General features: G+C 40.5%; 1 protein-coding gene and 1 non-coding gene across 2 annotated transcripts; one reads left to right on the top strand and one right to left on the bottom strand.

Annotated features, from left to right (window-relative positions):
- Window positions 1-4,943: 4,943 nt before the first annotated feature.
- On the bottom strand, window positions 4,944-18,707 carry LOC113499569. Its single transcript, XM_026880084.1, has 22 exons — window positions 18,529-18,707; window positions 18,083-18,234; window positions 17,755-17,897; window positions 17,251-17,393; window positions 16,635-16,820; window positions 15,852-16,042; window positions 15,439-15,607; window positions 14,771-14,993; window positions 14,480-14,589; window positions 13,948-14,083; window positions 13,383-13,566; window positions 10,179-10,311; window positions 9,548-9,717; window positions 8,559-8,698; window positions 8,051-8,193; window positions 7,714-7,899; window positions 7,326-7,516; window positions 6,877-7,048; window positions 6,306-6,522; window positions 6,011-6,117; window positions 5,693-5,825; window positions 4,944-5,250 (listed from the first exon to the last, which is right to left on the bottom strand). The coding sequence occupies exons 1-22, from the start codon at window positions 18,611-18,613 to the stop codon at window positions 5,082-5,084; spliced, it is 3,483 nt and encodes a 1,160-aa protein (XP_026735885.1). The 5' UTR covers window positions 18,614-18,707; the 3' UTR covers window positions 4,944-5,081.
- Trnad-guc lies at window positions 16,294-16,365 on the top strand. Its single transcript has one exon. It is a non-coding gene; the product is annotated as a tRNA-Asp (tRNA).
- Window positions 18,708-19,081: the final 374 nt, after the last annotated feature.

The raw sequence follows: 19,081 nt of genomic DNA, 5'->3' as shown, positions 1-19,081 counted from the left end.
TCACTTATCATTTCTCATAAGACACATTTTCCACAAATCTATCTTAAAAATTATAAAATCCATCTCCGAACTATACTCCAACTACAGCTATAGCTATAGATTAGCAAATATTAAACACACCGGCTCACCAATGCCACATAGGCCCTTGAATGCCAACCAGGTTCGCCACCCAGGCTAGTTTGTGCCACACTGGATAGTTGTCGCCACACAGGCTAATCGTCGCCACACAGGCTAATCGTTGCCACACAGGCTGGCCACACAGGCTGGCCACACAGGCTGGCCACACAGGCTACTTGCCACACAGGCTTGCCACACAGGCTACTTGCCACACAGGCTCGCCACACAGGCTACTTGCCACACAGACTTGCCACACAGGCTATTTGCCACACAGGCTATTTGCCACACAGGCTATTTGCCACACAGGCTATTTGCCACACAGGCTATTTGCCACACAGGCCATTTGCCACACAGGCTATTTGCCACACAGGCCAACACACAGTCCAATCGGTGCCACACAGTCCAACTGATAAATTGAATCAACTGCTAAGTAGTGATCTCCTCTAACCACACAAGTAGGACTCACTTACCCGCGCCGTCATCGGCACATTCTACTCATGAAGTATCCCAGGGACAAATTATCAAAAGTACAAGAAACCAAGAACAAAAATTCACTCAGTTAAGTTCCAAATTCAGGCTCCACATTTACGTGGATTGGGTCTTATTTGACCAACGGAAACCTCGTAGCTCAAAATTCAACATTTGTTTTCAGCCAAGAATATTTCTTTATGTTTAATTATGAAAAATATGAAATCCTAATTTTTAGGACAAAGTCATTTAAGTCCGCACGGCCACGGCCGCGTTGACTCAACCCAAAATATCGCTACGTATTGCACAGCATTGTATTACGTTAGCCTGGAAACTTGTCAGCTAAAGTCTGCTTTATTAAAGATCATTATGCATCAAAGAACAACACAGCAGTACTCACCACTCGGTCATTCGTTATCATGATTATAATAGTTGACTTTATCTTAACATCTGTATCTTCTTTACCAGAAACCTTTCATTAAGTCAGAGCTACCAAGTAACTCTACAATCTTACAGTTGCCACCAGCAACTCACTACTGGAACTAATCACGAATCTCAAAGCAGGAATCTGAGTCATACAAAGTCCGCACGCATTCCATGTGAATACTGAGTCCACCCGACTCCATGGCCTCTCCAAGACCCAATCTCAGCCAGAGTCACCATAGTCTCTTCAGTGGCCACCTCTGCCATAGTTAACACGGTCTCTGCTTCGATCCCGACCATTGACCTAAAATTCTATACTATCACCATTCTCGACCTCGTTTTTTATTTGGAACGGTACTTAGTTTTCGGACTAAAGATATAGGCACTTTGGATAAAATCTTTACTAGTGGTAACAACAGTGTTAACAGCCTTATACTCAGAACGCATAACTGCCAATGACATGTGCAATAACACCTATTATCATTCAAACAATAAGAAACTTATTATAACATATCAGTGCTTAACTTTGATTAACCCTGGGAAATGTTCATCATCACACTTATAACCTTAATCCAATCATAAGCATCAAACCAAAATGACCTCCCTCCGGGCATGATCATGCAACCTCCTTAGGTAACGATCACAACGGGTAACCTCTATGCAGTCACTACCACACGTAACTTCCATCCGGTTACAAACACAACACCCACTACTAGAGAACCTCACTTTCTCAAACCTTGATCAAAATAACATTAAACTTGGTTCTTTCAATTTGACACTTTATTTGTCCTATACATAGCCCCTTTTGTAAATCAATAACTTTAAAATCTTAAATAACCAACTTCTTAACGAAACTGCCATCAACTCATACTGATAAATATGCCGCTCCTTATCAAAAATAAATTGTAATCGACCCACCGTTGTGTTAGTGATCCTAAGGAAAGCTTGACCATAAGCACCCAGTTCAAATTAACTCGATACTCGCTGGAGCTCACACAGCGCAACACGATCAGATCACTCTCCGCACTTCGCACCAGTTTCCCTCGATGACTTTAAGGTACAGACATAGCGGTCGACATAGGTCGCTCCTCCTCCGCAAATAACTGTCTCTTTGAATCGACATTATAAGACGACAAGCTGTAATAAGAGCAATAATTAGTTGTCAATATTGGCACCATACAAAAATCAAACTCAAGACATTTTGCTTAAACTTCCGATACCTCGCCTAATGGCTACAATCGTTATACTTACTCACTTCTTTTTTTCGAACATAAGACATACAACTGACTTGACCACATACAATTGACTCGAAGTGATGATGCTACATTCCATTTAGCAAAGACAAATTCACTTACGTGCGTTGCTTTTCTTTATTAACTTAGTACAATAACCATCAAACCTTTAAACGTCTTGCCGAATTTCAATTTAGTACGCATTGTAAGACAGCAACGTAGTATATAGTTGGCCAATTTTCATTTTCAAATCTAGATTTCAAACCAAATCAATCCGCTTTCTTCCAAATGCTTGATCTGTCAACCTGCTTTTTCTCGTACAAACTGCTTTATCGTCGATACCGATTTCAGAACAACCTCACTTCTGTCTTCTAGAAGCTTATACAGGAACTTGATTGTTTTCTTTATACGGTTGCGGCACTCATTCGATACGTAATCCTGCTTGCCACAACTATAGGCCTTTGGAACGTCTTCTACTCGTGACTTCATTGCCACTATCGGCGAAATGGTATACTCATACATAGTAGGCTTTGTTTTCTAAAAGTAAGCGCGACGAGTTCTTGTTGCAGTCTACTGCGACTTTTAATATCTGTGGTAAATGCAATTCTGTACAATCGTGGTTCTATCATCGCTGCGTGCGCCAATGTAAAAGCAATAGCAGTCTTCTCCACTGACAAGAACTTCATCGGTGCGGTTCAGGTGCTCATAACTCATATCAATCATCGACTTCTATTGAGTAATCGCCATAAATTTGCAGCTGGGGTTTTTCAATTGATCAAATGTTGCCAAAACACGTCTTCAATTCAGGCATGCTATTCCAGGAAACGGTCTATATTATCTTCACCAAATGTATTTCGTAGTTGCATTGCAAAAAGATATTTCCAACAATCGCAATAATTTTCTGAGGACATATTTTCATGCTGACCTGTATTTATCTTTTACGATGCGTCGCTGGTAATCCCACTTCTGATGTGGGAGCGTCAGGAACATTTTCCGAACAGTCTAGGTTGGCCTCCATCTTGGGCGTATGAGCGACGGGATGTTCGAAATAAAAGCGTCAATGTTATCTTGTAGATTGTATAATGTGAACTTATAACATTATGGAGTAGAATACAATAGGACGGTTGAGATGGAATATTATTTGGAGCCAATAGGTTAGTACGTGCTCGCTATTTTTATGACAACTGTCTTGACAAGCAAAACGAACGTCGTCGCACCTAGCGCCACCTACTACTCTATTCGGGGTAACCCGCTCCCTTTTATAATTTACCACTTACTCATTATAATAATAATTATGGACTATCTTAATACACATTTCCACAATCAATTAAAATCGTCTAAATAAACAAAGTATTCTCAATTAATCCGCGCGCCGTCATATATATAAAGCGGCCACTAGGAAGCCAAAGCACTCAGATTGGAAATCTGTTTTTATTTTCCTCTTTTTTTTAATTCCGACTATTAGGTGGTAGAACTGTCCAAAAATGTTATTTATGTTATTTAATTAACTACATTAATCGCAAGTAAACTAATATTAAAAAAGTCGCTAACATGTAAATAGTGAGTAACCAAAATTATTCACTTCCATATTTCCCATTACACTAAGTAAACAAACAGTGCATCATTATACATTCCCGCATGCGCCGCGTCGACTCTTGCGCATCTCACAGATGTCAATAACAAGGAAAAGGGATGTCATAATTACTTCTCAGAGGGAAACCCGCCGCCGGCTGACCGCCATATTACCTATCATAGAGTTTACCTATTACTTGCATATAATTTACATGTACTTAGTAAAACTTCAAATTGGTCGTGGCCTGCGTTGGAGGTGAGGAGGAGGGGGGTTGCTGCTACGGTTTTGTTGCTATGAGGCTGTTGTTTTGTTTTTTATTTATATAAGAAGTTGAACATTCTTGGCTTCACAATTCCTTCAGACAGGCTAGGAGTTTAGCTAGTTTCCCTGATTCCCTGTCAATGTACACTGGCCCATCCGGCGGAGGTCGCAATACCTAGGCCTAAGGAGATGCTCTTGATATACATGAATATGGTCCAATAAATATTTATAGTTTTGTCTTCTCCTACAAGAAATAAAATGCTTTTTTACTCATTTTGGTACAAAAATAATTGGGTAAAAACTTTACTGCCTAAAGTGAAATAAATACATCTAACTGTTTTGTGAAACTTTTGTCTTGTTGTGCACACAAAAAAATGTCGAGAATCAAGCTATACCTAGATTTGCGGAGTATTGTCACTGATGAGCTTGAACGTGTAATCATCTGTACGACAATATTATAAAGCTGCAGAGTTTGTTTGTTCTTTCTTCCTTTCAACGTTATTTAGCCCATTTATTGAGCTAAATACTATTACGTTATCACAAATGGGAGCGGAGCAGCAATGAAAAATGTTACCAAAACGGGGAGAATCATCAATTTAGTAGTATTACGTAAAATCATACCTATATGACGAATATGTTCGTGTTAAATGTTAATCATTATCAAAAAAAGTTGCCATATAGGGCTGGGGCGTCATTTAATTTCAGTTAATATCTTGAAAGACATCACAGCATAATAATTATTTCAATAAGGAGCGTGGCGGTCCAGGTTACTTAATACATTCTTTAAATTATTACCTCTATCTTGTATACCAGTGGACGATGTCGCGGGTGACAGAAAGTAGATAATTACTAAAATAATAAACAAGTTCAATCATTTTAATCATATTTATTTACGTACAGAGTATAAAACATTATCACATCAAGCTTTCATAACCGCAATGTCATATTCACAGCTTAAATTCTCAGTTCAAACATTATACAATTATGTACAAGGAGTTTTGTTATGTTCAGTATTCAATGGGGTACAAGTCGTCCCACACTTTGAAGCGGTCTTCGAACATGTTCTGGTGCACGCTGAGCTGGTCTCCGCGCCGGAGATAGTTCCTCTGGCGCGGCGTCATGGTGGGCCACGCCAGCCCCGCCAGCTCCGGAGTGTCGCCGCGGGGGTTCGGGTCACTGAGTTAATACAACATTATTAATATTATATGATAATCCTAATTAACTGGAAGTAGAAGTAGGTTATCTAAAGTAACTTGATTGGATTCTTGTATTATGTGCATTTTCTTTTGTTTTTCTGATATTACCCTTTTGTATAAATTGCAAAATGCCTTCGCCTATTCTCTAAATACACTGAGAAGACTCACAAAAGACGACTAAATTCATCATGTCCTGCTCTTATCCCCTTTATTTGGAGTGGCGCAACATGTTTTCTTCTTACATACCTTTCTATCTGACATCATCTTACAATATGTTCAGAGACAACTTAATTATATTTATTATTTTTCCTTTATTGTCCTAATTTGCTTTACTTTTCGTTGAATGTATTCAACCTCTTTACTTCAGCTATTGATCGATTTGCAACGTTCAATGAAGGAATTATAATTGCTTGCATAGTTACCCGTATCTGGCGAAGTTGTACCACATGGCGGTCATCTCGTCGACGACGTGCGAGTCCTGGCTGGAGAGCGGGATGGTGGGGAACGCGTAGCTCAGCGTGAACAAGTAGATCAGGTCGTCGTGGTGAGCCGCACCTGGATGGAAACAAAATTATTGTAGTGCTACGTAGAGTTTATACTCAGTAGTCGAGCCTTATAATAGGCAGTTGATGGTTTGATGTAAATTTTGGTGTGCATGAGTATAGATATTAGTGTAGCCAAACTTAGGAAGTGAGGCAGTGAGTTTGATAAGTAGTGTTTTCTTAAAGTAAGGAGCATACCTCGTGGTTTTCCATCAGGGTCCTGGTAGTGGGAATTGTTTCCAATGTATGCGAACTCATAGTACCACACCGGGTGCTTCGAATGGCGGCACATTAGATTGGCTAGTCTGGTAACAGAACAATCGGTAATCAAACCCAATGACAATGTTAAACGTCCTCTACAAACTATTAATTAAAACAAAGAGACAAGGTAGATAAATAAAACAATACGAAACTTCTTGAACCGATGCTCTGAATTGTATGTCAAACTAAAGTTTTCTTTGTAATTGAGGATATGACGTAATACTTCCTTTACCTGTGCACTCCGAACCCTATGACGGAGTCTCCGTACAGCCTCCCCAGCGCCAGCTCGCTCTCTCTGTCATTAGCCAGCGGCTTGTTCCTCAGGTACACCTCCCGCAGCCGCGCCACCGCTGCGCTGCGGTTCTCCGCCGGCAGCAGGAACGAGATCGGCGCGATACGCTCCCACTCTTCGTTCATCGTCTTTAGAAGTGTAGCGTTTTGTAGGACCGCTACAATATTATGCACAGAAAATTAAGTTCGCAGCAATGGGAATCACATAAACGACTCCCACATTACGGAATACTCGTGTTGCGGGGGTTTTCAAAAACTTCTACGTCAAATGCGCAAGGACTCAGGGCAAGCTTTCGTGGATTACAGAAATGCTTGTTATACACAGGGATCGAACTCGCGTCACCTATACCAGTCGGCAATCCGTGCAGTTAAACTGTTGTAGGTATACTGTAGGTGTCTGTCAAATAAGCAAATTAGAGCAAAAAACCTTTTCGAGTTTTCTTATGTTACAATAGTCAATTTAGATATGACTTCATCATGTCATTAGGTAAGAGTATAGTAGTAATATTTACGGAAAGCTTTCCAGAAGAACTCGTCAGTGGTTTGGCTGATGATGTAGGGCACGGTGTGCATCCTGCCGTGCTTGATGGAGTCCAGCGGGTCCTCGCTGAGGTATCGCTCCTGACCGAAGTCCGGCTCAACCACGGGCCCCCACAGACCCACTGGGTCTCCTGGGCCAAAGGACTGGGGAGGGGTAAAGAGGTTTAGAGCTTCTGGGAATGTACCATTTGATAGAGTGGTATGATTTTTAATGTTTTCCTTAGTTTTCAATTCCATATTTGATCAAAACGTAAAGTAAAATAAACATGGCACAGAAAAAATCAATCTGATGGTACTAAATCATCACCGTTAAAAAACGATATAGTGCTACTTATCAGTATTCATAAAAAAATACCTTAATTCGCTATAAATATCTTAAAGATGTCGCGACGCGAATGTCCATACCCAGAACGAGCCTTACCCAGAACTGAGGCAGCGAGTCTCCGATCTCCCTCCAGGGTTTCTTCATGAGGCAGTCGTAGATGACGGAGGTGTTGTTCGTGGGGCACTTGAGGATCTGCGCCTGGAGCACGGCCAGGTGGCGCTGGTGCGTCACCATCGGACCCTTGTTGATGGGCGACGCGCTCATCGATATAGCGCGGTGAAATAAACCTGAGAATTATTATAGTAATGAGATCATGATCAACATTCAAAGTAAGATTGTTGCGGTTGTCCGAGCGAGTCTCTGCTCTACTCTATGCAGTGGAGCGCTGTTTCCACAATTTCAGCAGGCTTACTTCAAGAGTTGGTAGGCATAGGACTTAAGTACTAGAAATGCTTTTTGTTTAGTTGATGGATATTTCACCTACCTTTAGCCATCGGTGAGATCATGTGCAGCATGACACTAATAGAGCCGGCGCTGCAACCGGTGATCGTCACCGAGTTGGGATCACCACCGAATGCCGCGATGTTTCGCTGAACCCACTTCAAAGCTGCGACCTGGTCCTTCATGCCGTTGTTGCCGGGGGCGTATGCGTCACCAGTACTCATGAAACCTGAAATATTAGCGAATACAAGCAACCTCCATGGAAATAAATGTTTTTGGTATTGTATAGGCATTATATGCAAGGTCACAAACTATGGTTACATATTGTGCCATAATATTATTGATTTCCCCTTGATGAAGACATTGTCCAGAAGATTTACCTAAGGATCCTATTCTGTAGTTGATGGTGACAAGGACTACATCTCTGTCCAGCAGGTAGTGCGGCCCGGCGAGGTCACTGCGTCCTGTCATGGAGTAGAACCCTCCCGCGTGGATGAAGAAGATCACCGGCAGGGGCTTCGAGCTGGAGAAAGATAGAGACTATTAGTATTCAAAGATTCGGAAAAAATGGAGAGTAGTGAGGAGTTCACCATGACTTTTTACTTGAATGGAATGCAATGGAGTAGGTAGGTTAAGTGTGATTACCAACGACCACAATTATGTTCTGAAAACAAATGTTGTATTTAAGAGTCAGGCTATTGTTAAAAGCTTTGGCTTAGATAAGTTACGGGAGTGGAGTGACTTTGGTTGCAAGAAATCCGACATATTCCTCCACCGTGTCGTCGGCGTATGTTGAAGTCACTATCGTTACACCCTGGAAAACATGTGCGGAAATCGGGCTAAGTGTATGTTGACTAAGTATCTCACAGATATGTAAATGTCGTTCACCTGTTAGTACGTGGCGTGTACACATTGACGGTGAGGCAGTCCTCGTCCACGTAGTAGGTGGGCGGTACGGGCAGCGGGCACGCCGGCCCCTCCGCGCTCGCGTCCACCTCGCCCGAGTACTGCAGCTTTAGCTTCGGCGGCTAGGACAGGAGAACAACATTCCCAAAACCGAACAGAAGGTACCTGGACTACCTGGCGTAGACTTATATTCTTCAGCAAAGTTTAAGCTTCAGTGTAAGCATTGTAAGGTCTCCAATATAGGCATTTATGGACGAGATTGAAAATGAATTATTTATAACCTCATAGACTCTATTTTTGAAGTGGGGAGAGCTTAATCTAAGACAGTACTTTTTCTTGATCTAAGGAATCAAAACCACCGGACTGGATGTGGACTTATCTGAAATTTTACAGCCTTGTGACAACGAAGTTACTGGATTGTAATTAATGCTTATTGGTTAATTTGTGTTCGTAAACTGCACGTAATTGGATCATTATTTATGAATGTAGATTGCAGTACATATTTTGGCTGCTTCGACTTCCCAAGGTTGTGAAGTCGAATATATTTTCCTGTTGTATCCAAATGATTTTATTAAAGCATTTGTAGGTTCACATCGTAGGTTGTATTTACTAATTTGTTTGCTATTCATCAACAATATATTATACACACACGTCATTCATTGAATCATTGCCTTTCTTTATTCCATTTTACGGTTAATTATTCATTTGTAATATTTTTTTGTTTTCTACAAAGAGAAAAGCGATAATGTAAAAGTCAATTGATGCTTTTGTCTTGCTATTAAAAAGAAACATAAAAAATGGACATAATTCACTTTTTTATGTAATCGACGTGTTTTCTCTTTGCAAATAATTAGAAGGTACCCAGACCGGTCTACAAGTAAAACTTGAATCATATCATAAGTTTACTTAAATGACATGCTAATAAAGATCTATTTGCTGAATGGTCTAAATATTGATGTATATTATGTTACCTGGAACCTGAGCTCTCCCACAGGCGGCTCGGCGTATCGTATCCCGCGGTAAGCCTGGAAGCGTCGCCCGCGCCGCGACTCCATCCACGAGCCACGGAACACGCCGCTCACACTGCGCACCACGGGACCTGCCGCAGTCGGGGGCGACGTGGACGTCGCTCTGGCTGGCTCTGGGGGAAAGGATGGTTGCTAGTGGGTATAATGATGATAATAATTTGTTATGATTGATATAAAGCGAGTTGATACCGAATTTGGTCATCAAAATCAGGTCAACAAAACAGCACGAATAGCCGAGTGGTTAAGGTCACCACGACAAACCCACTGAGCGTGAGTGGTCGCTAGTTCGAACCCCGCGTAGGACAAGAATTTGTGTGATCCACGAATGCTTGTCCTGAGTCTGGGTGTCCTTGAGAATTTGAATTTTTGAAACCCTTCGCGACACAGATTAAGTTCCTTTATGAGGGAGTTATTTTGCATAAAAGAAGAATAAAGAACAGCCACACAAATTTCTATATCAGAATCACACAACAAAAAAGTTACACATTCTTATTTATACTTACGTTTACCTTGTTATTTTTTTAATTTATGAATCCAAAATATAAAACATACAAAACGTTGTTTACAAACAAACCTGTTGTGTGTTGATGCTTGTGTTGGTGTGCGTGCACGCACACGGCGGCGCACAGCGCGAGCAGAACGCATGCGCGGGGAAACATGGCGGCCAACGGAGGAGACACAACTGTCTCGAAACAAGGAAAATACTGCTTTTATATGAACACAGCTGGGATATTCTGCAACGATTATAACGATTTATTTATTATATTGATTTATTTGTGAAAAATATTTGAGATTTGAGACTAAAGGGAACAAAATACGTTTAACGATATTTATTATTTGACTAGCTGTTGCCCGCGACTTCATCCGTATTGTTAGAAGATATAAGTTATGATCAATACCTGCCCTGTTTTTCCAGATTTTTCGTTGTATCTTCGCTCCTATTAGTCGCAGCGTGATGGTTTATAGCCTAAAACCTTTCTCGATGAATGGTCTATTCAACACAAAAATATTTTTTCAATTTGAACCAGTAGTTCCTGAGATTATCGCGTTCAAACAAACAAACAAACTCTTCAGCTTTATACACCGTGATTTTTTAGTCGTCTTACAGAAGCAGCCCTGTTCATGTATCCAATGACTAGAACACGTCCATGATAAAAAAATAAGTATTTATGAGATTTGAATAAATTTAAAATGCAATTTGTATTCAATATTATGATGCAATTCGTAACTTTTTAGAAACACAGCTCTGTTGCGAGCGCGGTCCGAGCCTTGTAACAATGGTGAGGGGCGCGGGCGTTTTATCATTTTTAAGAGTATATTTCAGATTTCTCTTGTTTAATTTTTCTTCGTACTTACTATCTTAGTTGATGATAAAGAAATAATAATCGCGCCTAGGGGTATTTTACGTCGGATACATGAACTGGGCTGCTTTTTTAAGACGACTAAAAAATCACCGTGTATATTAGTATAATTAGAGTAACTAGGATTCATATCGACAAGCTAGACATTTAATATCTTTTTATGCAGTCAGCTATAGGTAACTCAAATAATGTAACCCAACAGTTACCTTATTGTTATAGAAAACATTATAAAAACCTTATCAATAACAACTTGATCTTTCTAGTTTATCTGTCACCTTTGATTCGTTACGATCACGTTTGTCGTGAGGAGAGAAAATAACGTGTTTTATATAAACATCTGTATGAGTACTGGGGAAAGATTGTGAGCTTGCAGAATTTTCTTTCTCGCACCATTTCTCATTTTTCAGCATGATTGTGAGTGCATGTCACTTGCATGTTACTGAAAAACCAAAAAAAAACGGGGAAAAAGAATCTTATTAATTTATCTTTATCTTTTTTAGGAAACAGCTCCCGCAGTAATAAATTTAATCCTAGTGTTAAGGGGGCTTTAAGACTCAGAACATCACACAAATGCTTGTCCTACGCGGGGATCGAAGCCGCGCCCAGTGGCTTCAGCCACTCGGCTATCCGTGTAGTAATTGCGCCAACCGTAATATAAATAAATATAGCAATATTCAAAAAAATCTTCTTAAAAATAGGCAATAGTTATCTATTCTGTGTACGTAGATATGGTTATAAGGATAAGTTTAAACATCGTCTCAACGCGGTCGTATAATAAAGATGTGTGGGAAAACCCGCTAAATAGGTTACAATTGTAACAGTTAGGAAAAATGTTTCGTAGACTTCTTTGCATGACATATAGGATAATTGAAAAACCCGCTTGTAATCCTTCTTAGAATTAACTTTAAGAATAGTCTAAAATAAGCTGAATGGTTGACATTACAATGACGTGTGTAATTCTATGACTGCTTTCGGGATCAACAAAATGATGTTTCAATCCAATATTGTCGACTATAAATATGTATATCCTTTGTTTATGAAACACAGGCATTAGTTGTAGGTAGGGGAGATTTTGATTATAGCTGTTAACAAAGTCTGTAAGTGTTCTTGGGTTCTCGTCTCAAAATTTAGAATAATTCTACACGTGAGGACTTGTAATTGGCTTTTTGTCAACTATGGTTGTTTATTTACTAACTTTTATCTTTTAAGTCTTCCACAGTAGGTACTATAAGTAAATAAACTAAATAATGATGAATCCAATGTAAATATTTCCAAGGTAAATAAATGAATGTGTCACGAACGGAACTTATTTAATAGTAAAACATACAGACTTCAAATAAAAAGGATTCAAGCAAATAACCAAATTCGAAAATTTTATGGGATCAAATAACAGCTACCTTCCAATAACAGAAGACTCATCAAAATCACTTTCAGTCCGTACTTATTTCTGAGGTAGCAAACTTAAAGAACAATTGCAGATGAATTAAGAAACTCTTGTCTTTTGAAGTCTTTTAAAAATCTGAATAAAGTAAGTTACAACCATCTAAATTGAAATTACTCAGAACATAAAAGATTTCCTATTCACAACTGACTAATAAGCCACAGCCTTTCCGTAACCTGAGGCCGCAGCTGACTATTTGACACTACTCATTGGGATTTTCTCTATAACGAGGGTCATGACGATGCCAATGATGAGTATTTTGTCCGAAACTTTAAGTACCTCCTCCTCTCCTACCTTTCAGCACACTGTGGTTTTCCTTAATACGTTTCCGTAACTCAAGTTTAAAGGTACTGATAATGGCGACTGCATGAGCCATAGCTCCTGTGTATTTATGTAATAATGTTGATGTTACCTCAAGATAACGACTAGGAACCGTAAAGCGATCTCAGGAACAGAAGGTGATAGCGTGACTTTTCCGTCTCATCTAGCTAGACACCTAGTCCTAAGCTTTTTAGATGGGTTTTATTACCTCTGAATAGGTAAGTAGATATTCCCATATCGTATATTACAGTCATGGATCAAATTCCCTTTTGGACTGCTTTAACCTTTTTGCTTGTTAGTTTATCTTTTCTTATTAATTAGGTACTTTAAATGGTTTATAGTGCATGTGAAGAGCTCACTATAACTATAAGAAAGTCTTTAAATAGGTTTACAATTAAAATAAACAAATTAAATTATTTTTTTATTAATCTTAATATTTTACAAGAAATTGCTTAGCTTCCTAAACTTAACTTATAAATTTTAAAACAGACATAGTTTAAAGTTTTAGTGAAAGCGACAAAATTATAAGAGTACATTTTATGAAAACAGAACATTTATGATGCGTGCCAATTTACATGAAAACGTGTAGTTGGCAGTTTCAAGCTAAGAAATAATTTTAAAATTAAGTTTTTGTATGACGTCCTTAATATCTCTATTTTTGTTTGCAGGTCTGGTAGTCGATTGGGAAGAGTTCCTCCCACACCTTGAAGCGGTCTTCGAAGAGCCTCTGGTCAATGGAGAAGGGCTGGTCGATGCGCAGGTACTGACGCTCGGCCGGCTTGTACTGCGGCCACTTCAGACCGGCCAGCTCTGGAGTGTCGCTGACGGGGTTCGGGTCCCTGGGCAGAAAAACTTTTAGTAAGACCGTCACTCTAATTTTCCCATGTCTTTATACACTCACTTTCTTGTTTGTATGTTTGTTTGTCGTTCCGTTTGCATTTTTGCAACTCAACTTTGAGGCACTTCCTGATAAGCTAGCAGGCTGAAATTTTCAGGGTAGCTTCAAACCGGATGAAAATGCAATTTACATTTATAAAAACGTCTGGACCGATTTTGATAAAACTTTAATTACGTGGAGTGCCATTTAAAAACGTGGATATTTAGATTTTTTAAATCTTTTTTTTATTGATAATCTACTGTTGGGAAAATAGACAAACAAAAATTTTAGATATCCTCGCAATTAATCCTCTCATTTTTTCAAGACCAGTTTGTACCCTCACCCATATCTTGCGAAGTTGTAGACGAGAGCTGTCATCTTGTCGACCATGCGCGAGTCGTGCGTGTCTCCGGCAGGGATCGCCGGGAACGAAGCGCTCACGTTGAACAGGTACAGCAGGTCGTCGTGATGCGCCGCCGCTGCAGACAGAGTGACGTCATGAGGTAAGAGTGGACTAGGAAGGAAGGACGGCCTAAAGATAATATACTAACATTCTGAAAACCTTTTGTGAACAGGCCAAAGTTTCAAAAACGAATACTTCTTCAAACCTTCAGAGCAGTGCAAAACAGGGTATTACGAAACCTTTAACAAATTAGCAAGTATATAGAGAAGAAGGTACAGGTAGACGACCCAGGTATCGATGGAGTGACACAGTTGAGGCGGATCTTTGGGCGCCTCATCCCGATGACTGGTGAGAAGGGGCCAAGGATCGGGTAAAGTGGCGCTCTCTCGTATCAGAGGCCAAGATACAATTAGGGTCGGTGAGCAAACATGGCAAGTAAGTATATGGAGAAGAAATAGTATTGTCCCACTACCTGTTGGTTCATTGGTGATGGGGTCGACGTAGTGGCTGCTGTTGCCGATGTACCCGAACTCGTAGTAGTAGACCGGCTGCTTGGAGTGACGAGACAGCAGGTTCACAAGCCTACAGACAACATCATAACAAATATATTTCAAACAACAGGAATAACAACTTAGACAGAGAATATCTCCATAGAAGGGTTAACAGTAAAGGTTCTGGCGAGTATAGTGCTAAGAAAGGACATTAGCTATCCAGTAGGATGGCAAGGGTTCTGTGAAGATCAAAACATATCGTCCAAACCCACCTGTGGGCTCCAAAACCAATAATGGCATCGGAGTACATTTTCCCGAGGGCGTCGACGGTGGCGCTGTCGTTGAGCAGCTTGGAGTCGGAGGAGGGGAAGTAGGCCCCCTTGAGGCGCGTGGCGAGCCGGCCCGACGTGTCGTCCCCGAGGTAGAACGCGGTGTTCGCGAAGCTCGGGAAGTCAATGTTCCAGCCTAAGAGGGCACCGTTGTTGTTGAGAACACCTGGATAGAGAGGTAGTTTTAGAATGAGGATTTTCGCATTGATGTAGAAATTTCAACGGTCTGAAAGTAGGATCTAAAATGCAGTGATAATTCTCATTAGGTAAGTAAAAAAATAATGTTCGTATTTGCCAAGTGCACAAGTCATCAAAAATCAAAAAATCTAAATCCATTTATTCAACAAAGGCTACAAAGTAGCACTTATTGAAAGTCAAAATTACACAGTCAGCTCCCCGTATCGCCCACCGTTCACCGGTTCCTATAAGTGCTCAAGTTGTGAAGAAAAAACGGCACAACAAACTCCACAACTCAGCATGCTGTCGCTTTTTTACAAAACACATACATCACGCCAAATACACTGTGTACTGTGTGTGTTGTTTTGAGTCTGGATGACTTGTGCGATGATTTGAATATTTCTGGTGTTAAAGTACATCTCGAGGTTATTAACCGTATGCCTTCCAGAAGAACTCGTCCTGCGTCTGGCTGACGATGTAAGGCACGGGCTGCAGGTCTCCGCCGCAGAGCGCGGCCAGCGGCTGGCGCGGCAGGAACCGCTCCTGCCCGAAGTCCAGCTCCTGCACCGGCATCCACAGCAGCACCGGGTCGTAGTTGTACTCCTGAACAGACATGACCAAGTGTTGGAAACGGAAATAGTGCAGGTAAAAATAAAAACTTATAATAGGGCGAGAGATATTAATTGTAGTAAACCAAGTAAGTAGTGTGTAGCCTATTTGCTTATTAAAACGTTCATTGCAAGCTGGTTCATCTGTTATTGTATACGTTTTTGCTATATTTGCTTAGTAACAGTTGATCTGTACTACCAAGTTTGAATCTAAGTATTGTTATGAGCAATATACTCACAAACATGTTATCCAGGGAGTTTCCAATCTCCTTGTAAGTCTTCGTTTTGAGGCAGTCGATGAGCGCCTCCGAGCTCTCGGTGGTGCAGTTCAGCAGCTCGGCCTGTTTGACCGCCAGGTGGCGCTGATGGCGAGGGATCTCGATCTGGGATATTGGGGACCCACTCATACTGATCGCACGGTGGAATAACCCTAGGGAGAAGGTTTTATTTTAATAATAGAGAGTTTGACTAATATCTACAAAATAATAATGTAATGTTAGTCAAATATCTGTTACGCATACCTAAAGAATTGTTTAACAATATTAGCTGTACAAATAATTAAAACAAACATTTTTGATAACAATAAGCAATTAATACACTACACAGTATGTACAATCATGTTTATCGTATGTAGCAGTGTAATAGTACAAGTGTTTTGGTAATTTCGCTATCATCAGTATATCTTCGGTAGTATAGTGGTAAGTATCCCCGCCTGTCACGCGGGAGACCGGGGTTCGATTCCCCGCCGGAGAGAAACTTTTTGCATGTTTTTATGATACCCAAATTCAAAGATAAAAAATGATTTAAAATACGTGGTAAGATAAATAAATTAAATATTCATAATATGATTTTATTTTATGAGTAATCTTATTTTTCAATTAGGTAAATTAAATTCATTGTAATTTGATAATAGGACAATATTAAATTCAACACAGACTAGAGTCAACAATGTGTTCTTCTGTATACGTTATCTATGTTACCTAACAAACCTACACCTAAGTCTAACCTGTCTTCGTATCTACCTTTAGACATGGGCGAGATTGTGTGCAGCATGACGCTGAAGGAGCCGGCGCTGTACCCCGCGATGGTGACGAGGTGCGGGTCTCCCCCGAACGAGGCGATGTTGCGCTGCACCCAGCGGAGTGCCATCACCTGGTCCTTGAAGCCGTTGTTACCGGGAGCTAACTTGTCACCCGTGCTCAGGAAACCTGCCAATGAAATAATCACTTGGAATGTAAAAGTGAGACAAAACGCTACAGTTGTAGAGTTATGTCACTTCTCTTTTACAAACTTCAACAGTTGTATTTCATTGTGTAGGGTTAGAAATATGGGTATAGCGTTAACAAATATTATTTTGTTAATCGTTTAGGACAAGTTGTGAATGGCTTTACCAAAACGTCAACATTAAACAGGTAGACTTGCTTTTATATCTCGCCTTAATAATGAAAAGTTTCAGACATCAAAAAATTATTGCCAGCCAAAACCCTCTTCTCAAGTTAAAAAGGCACAAGCGAAATTATCTAATCGTATCTCTCTTCACCGTTTGTCTGTAGTGTTTGAAGCCAACTGATGGCCGAAAACGAATAAAATCGATTCATAAAGGATAATGCCCTTTATGTAGAGTAACATGATGTTTACCGAGTGTGCCGAGGCGGTAGTTGATGGTGACGAGCACGATGTCCCTGTCGAGCAGGTAGTGCGGGCCGGCCACGTCGCTGCGCCCCGACACCGAGTAGAACCCGCCCGCGTGCATGAACACCACCACCGGCAGCTTCGACACGCTGACATACAAACAGCACAAAGTGAGTGACGTATACATGGCCAGCCATCATTCAGGTGAACTACCATAGAAGGTGGTGATAGATGTAATGTTAAAGAAGAGAAATAATGGGAAGATGTGATATTTTGTGAGCTACATATAGGTGCCTGAATCTTTAAAAGAAAAATGTGAACAGAAATAAGGAAGTAAAATTAAAGTAACTGTGTCTGAGGACTTCCTGAGTATCGATGGACCAGTTTTCGATATTTTTTTCGGTTAGTGCTGGTTTTGAATGAAATGCAATTTGACAATTTCTGGTACAGTTTCACTCAGCAGAAATAAAATTTGAGGATTATTTAAGTAGTAAGTAGTAGTATACACACTCTTTTCCATCAGGTCGGTACACGTTGAGCCTGAGGCAGTCTTCGTGCACGGGGTAGTCCTTGTTGAGGACGGGCTGAGGGCAGGCGGGGCCGTCCTGCGTGGCGTCCACCTCGCCAGTGTGCTTCGTGATCATCTTGGGAGGCTGTTAGATTGGACCTTAAGTTACATAGACCAGGCGAAAAAATAATCTTAAAAAAGTGGTTGGATATGGAGTGGGTATATTTAATAAGCACATCGTAAAAAAATAATAAAAGCAGCGCATACAGTACACTAGATTAAAACCAGTTATTCTTGTATTGGGTGTGTAGGCTATATTTAGGGTATTACCTGGAACCTGAGCTCTCCAACAGGCGGCTCGGCGTATCGTATCCCGCGGTAAGCCTGGAAGCGTCGCCCGCGCCGCGACTCCATCCACGAGCCGCGGAACTGACCAGCTGGAGCCACCGTCAGCGGCTCTGAAGTCCTGGTATTCGGGGACCCTAGGAAAAAGAATCTTTGACTCAGTAACTCAGACCAGAATAGTTATACATATTCCAATCACCTAGGAAAAATATTTTTTGACTCAGTAACGCAAACCAGCAGTTGTGTTCCAAAAACAACATTTTGTTTAACCTAATTTTGCAGAAAAAATAATTTTCGGAGTCAATTCTGTATTTTTTTTATCACTATTTTCTTAAGGGTTTTCAAAGCAATACCACTGTCTTATTAACTTAATAGAGATATTAGATCTCAAAGATGCCAGTTGTTTAGCATAGTATAAAAATAAGCTGTACCTGTTTCACCACGACTGTTGTGATCTTTATGATGATGCGCCGCGACGGCCGCGAACGCGCACACCAGCACTGCGCACAACTTCATCCCGTCAGCTGTGAGGTGGTACTGGCACGTCCAGCCAGTGCGCCTAGCTTATATGGGAAGCAAGTACTGGCGGGTTATTCTCCTCGTTTATAAGGAAATGTTTTTCGTATTGTTGTTTGTTTTCATCTTACACAAGTCTTATATTTAATAAATGATCTGTCGACGTCTCAATGGATGTATTTATTTATTTAATTTTTTAATATCAATAAGGCGTCATCAAATCTTTTGATGACTGTCACTCTGAGCCACTTTCAGGATATCGACTGTAGCGACGGTAGCGACCTAAGGAGAATGACAGATTTTGATAAAATTAAGTTTTATTTGAAAACAAGAAGTCGTCTTCTTATTTTTCAAATTAAATTAAACCCTGAACTTATTGACCGATACAAGCATATAGATCTTCTATACTTATACTTGTGTAGTGATTTTCCTTGATGTGAATCATTCTCCTCCGGGAGGTCTAATATC

Source organism: Trichoplusia ni, chromosome 12 (assembly GCF_003590095.1).
Source record: "Trichoplusia ni isolate ovarian cell line Hi5 chromosome 12, tn1, whole genome shotgun sequence".
Classification (NCBI taxonomy): domain Eukaryota; kingdom Metazoa; phylum Arthropoda; class Insecta; order Lepidoptera; family Noctuidae; genus Trichoplusia; species Trichoplusia ni.
This window is presented reverse-complemented; position numbering and strand designations above follow the sequence as displayed.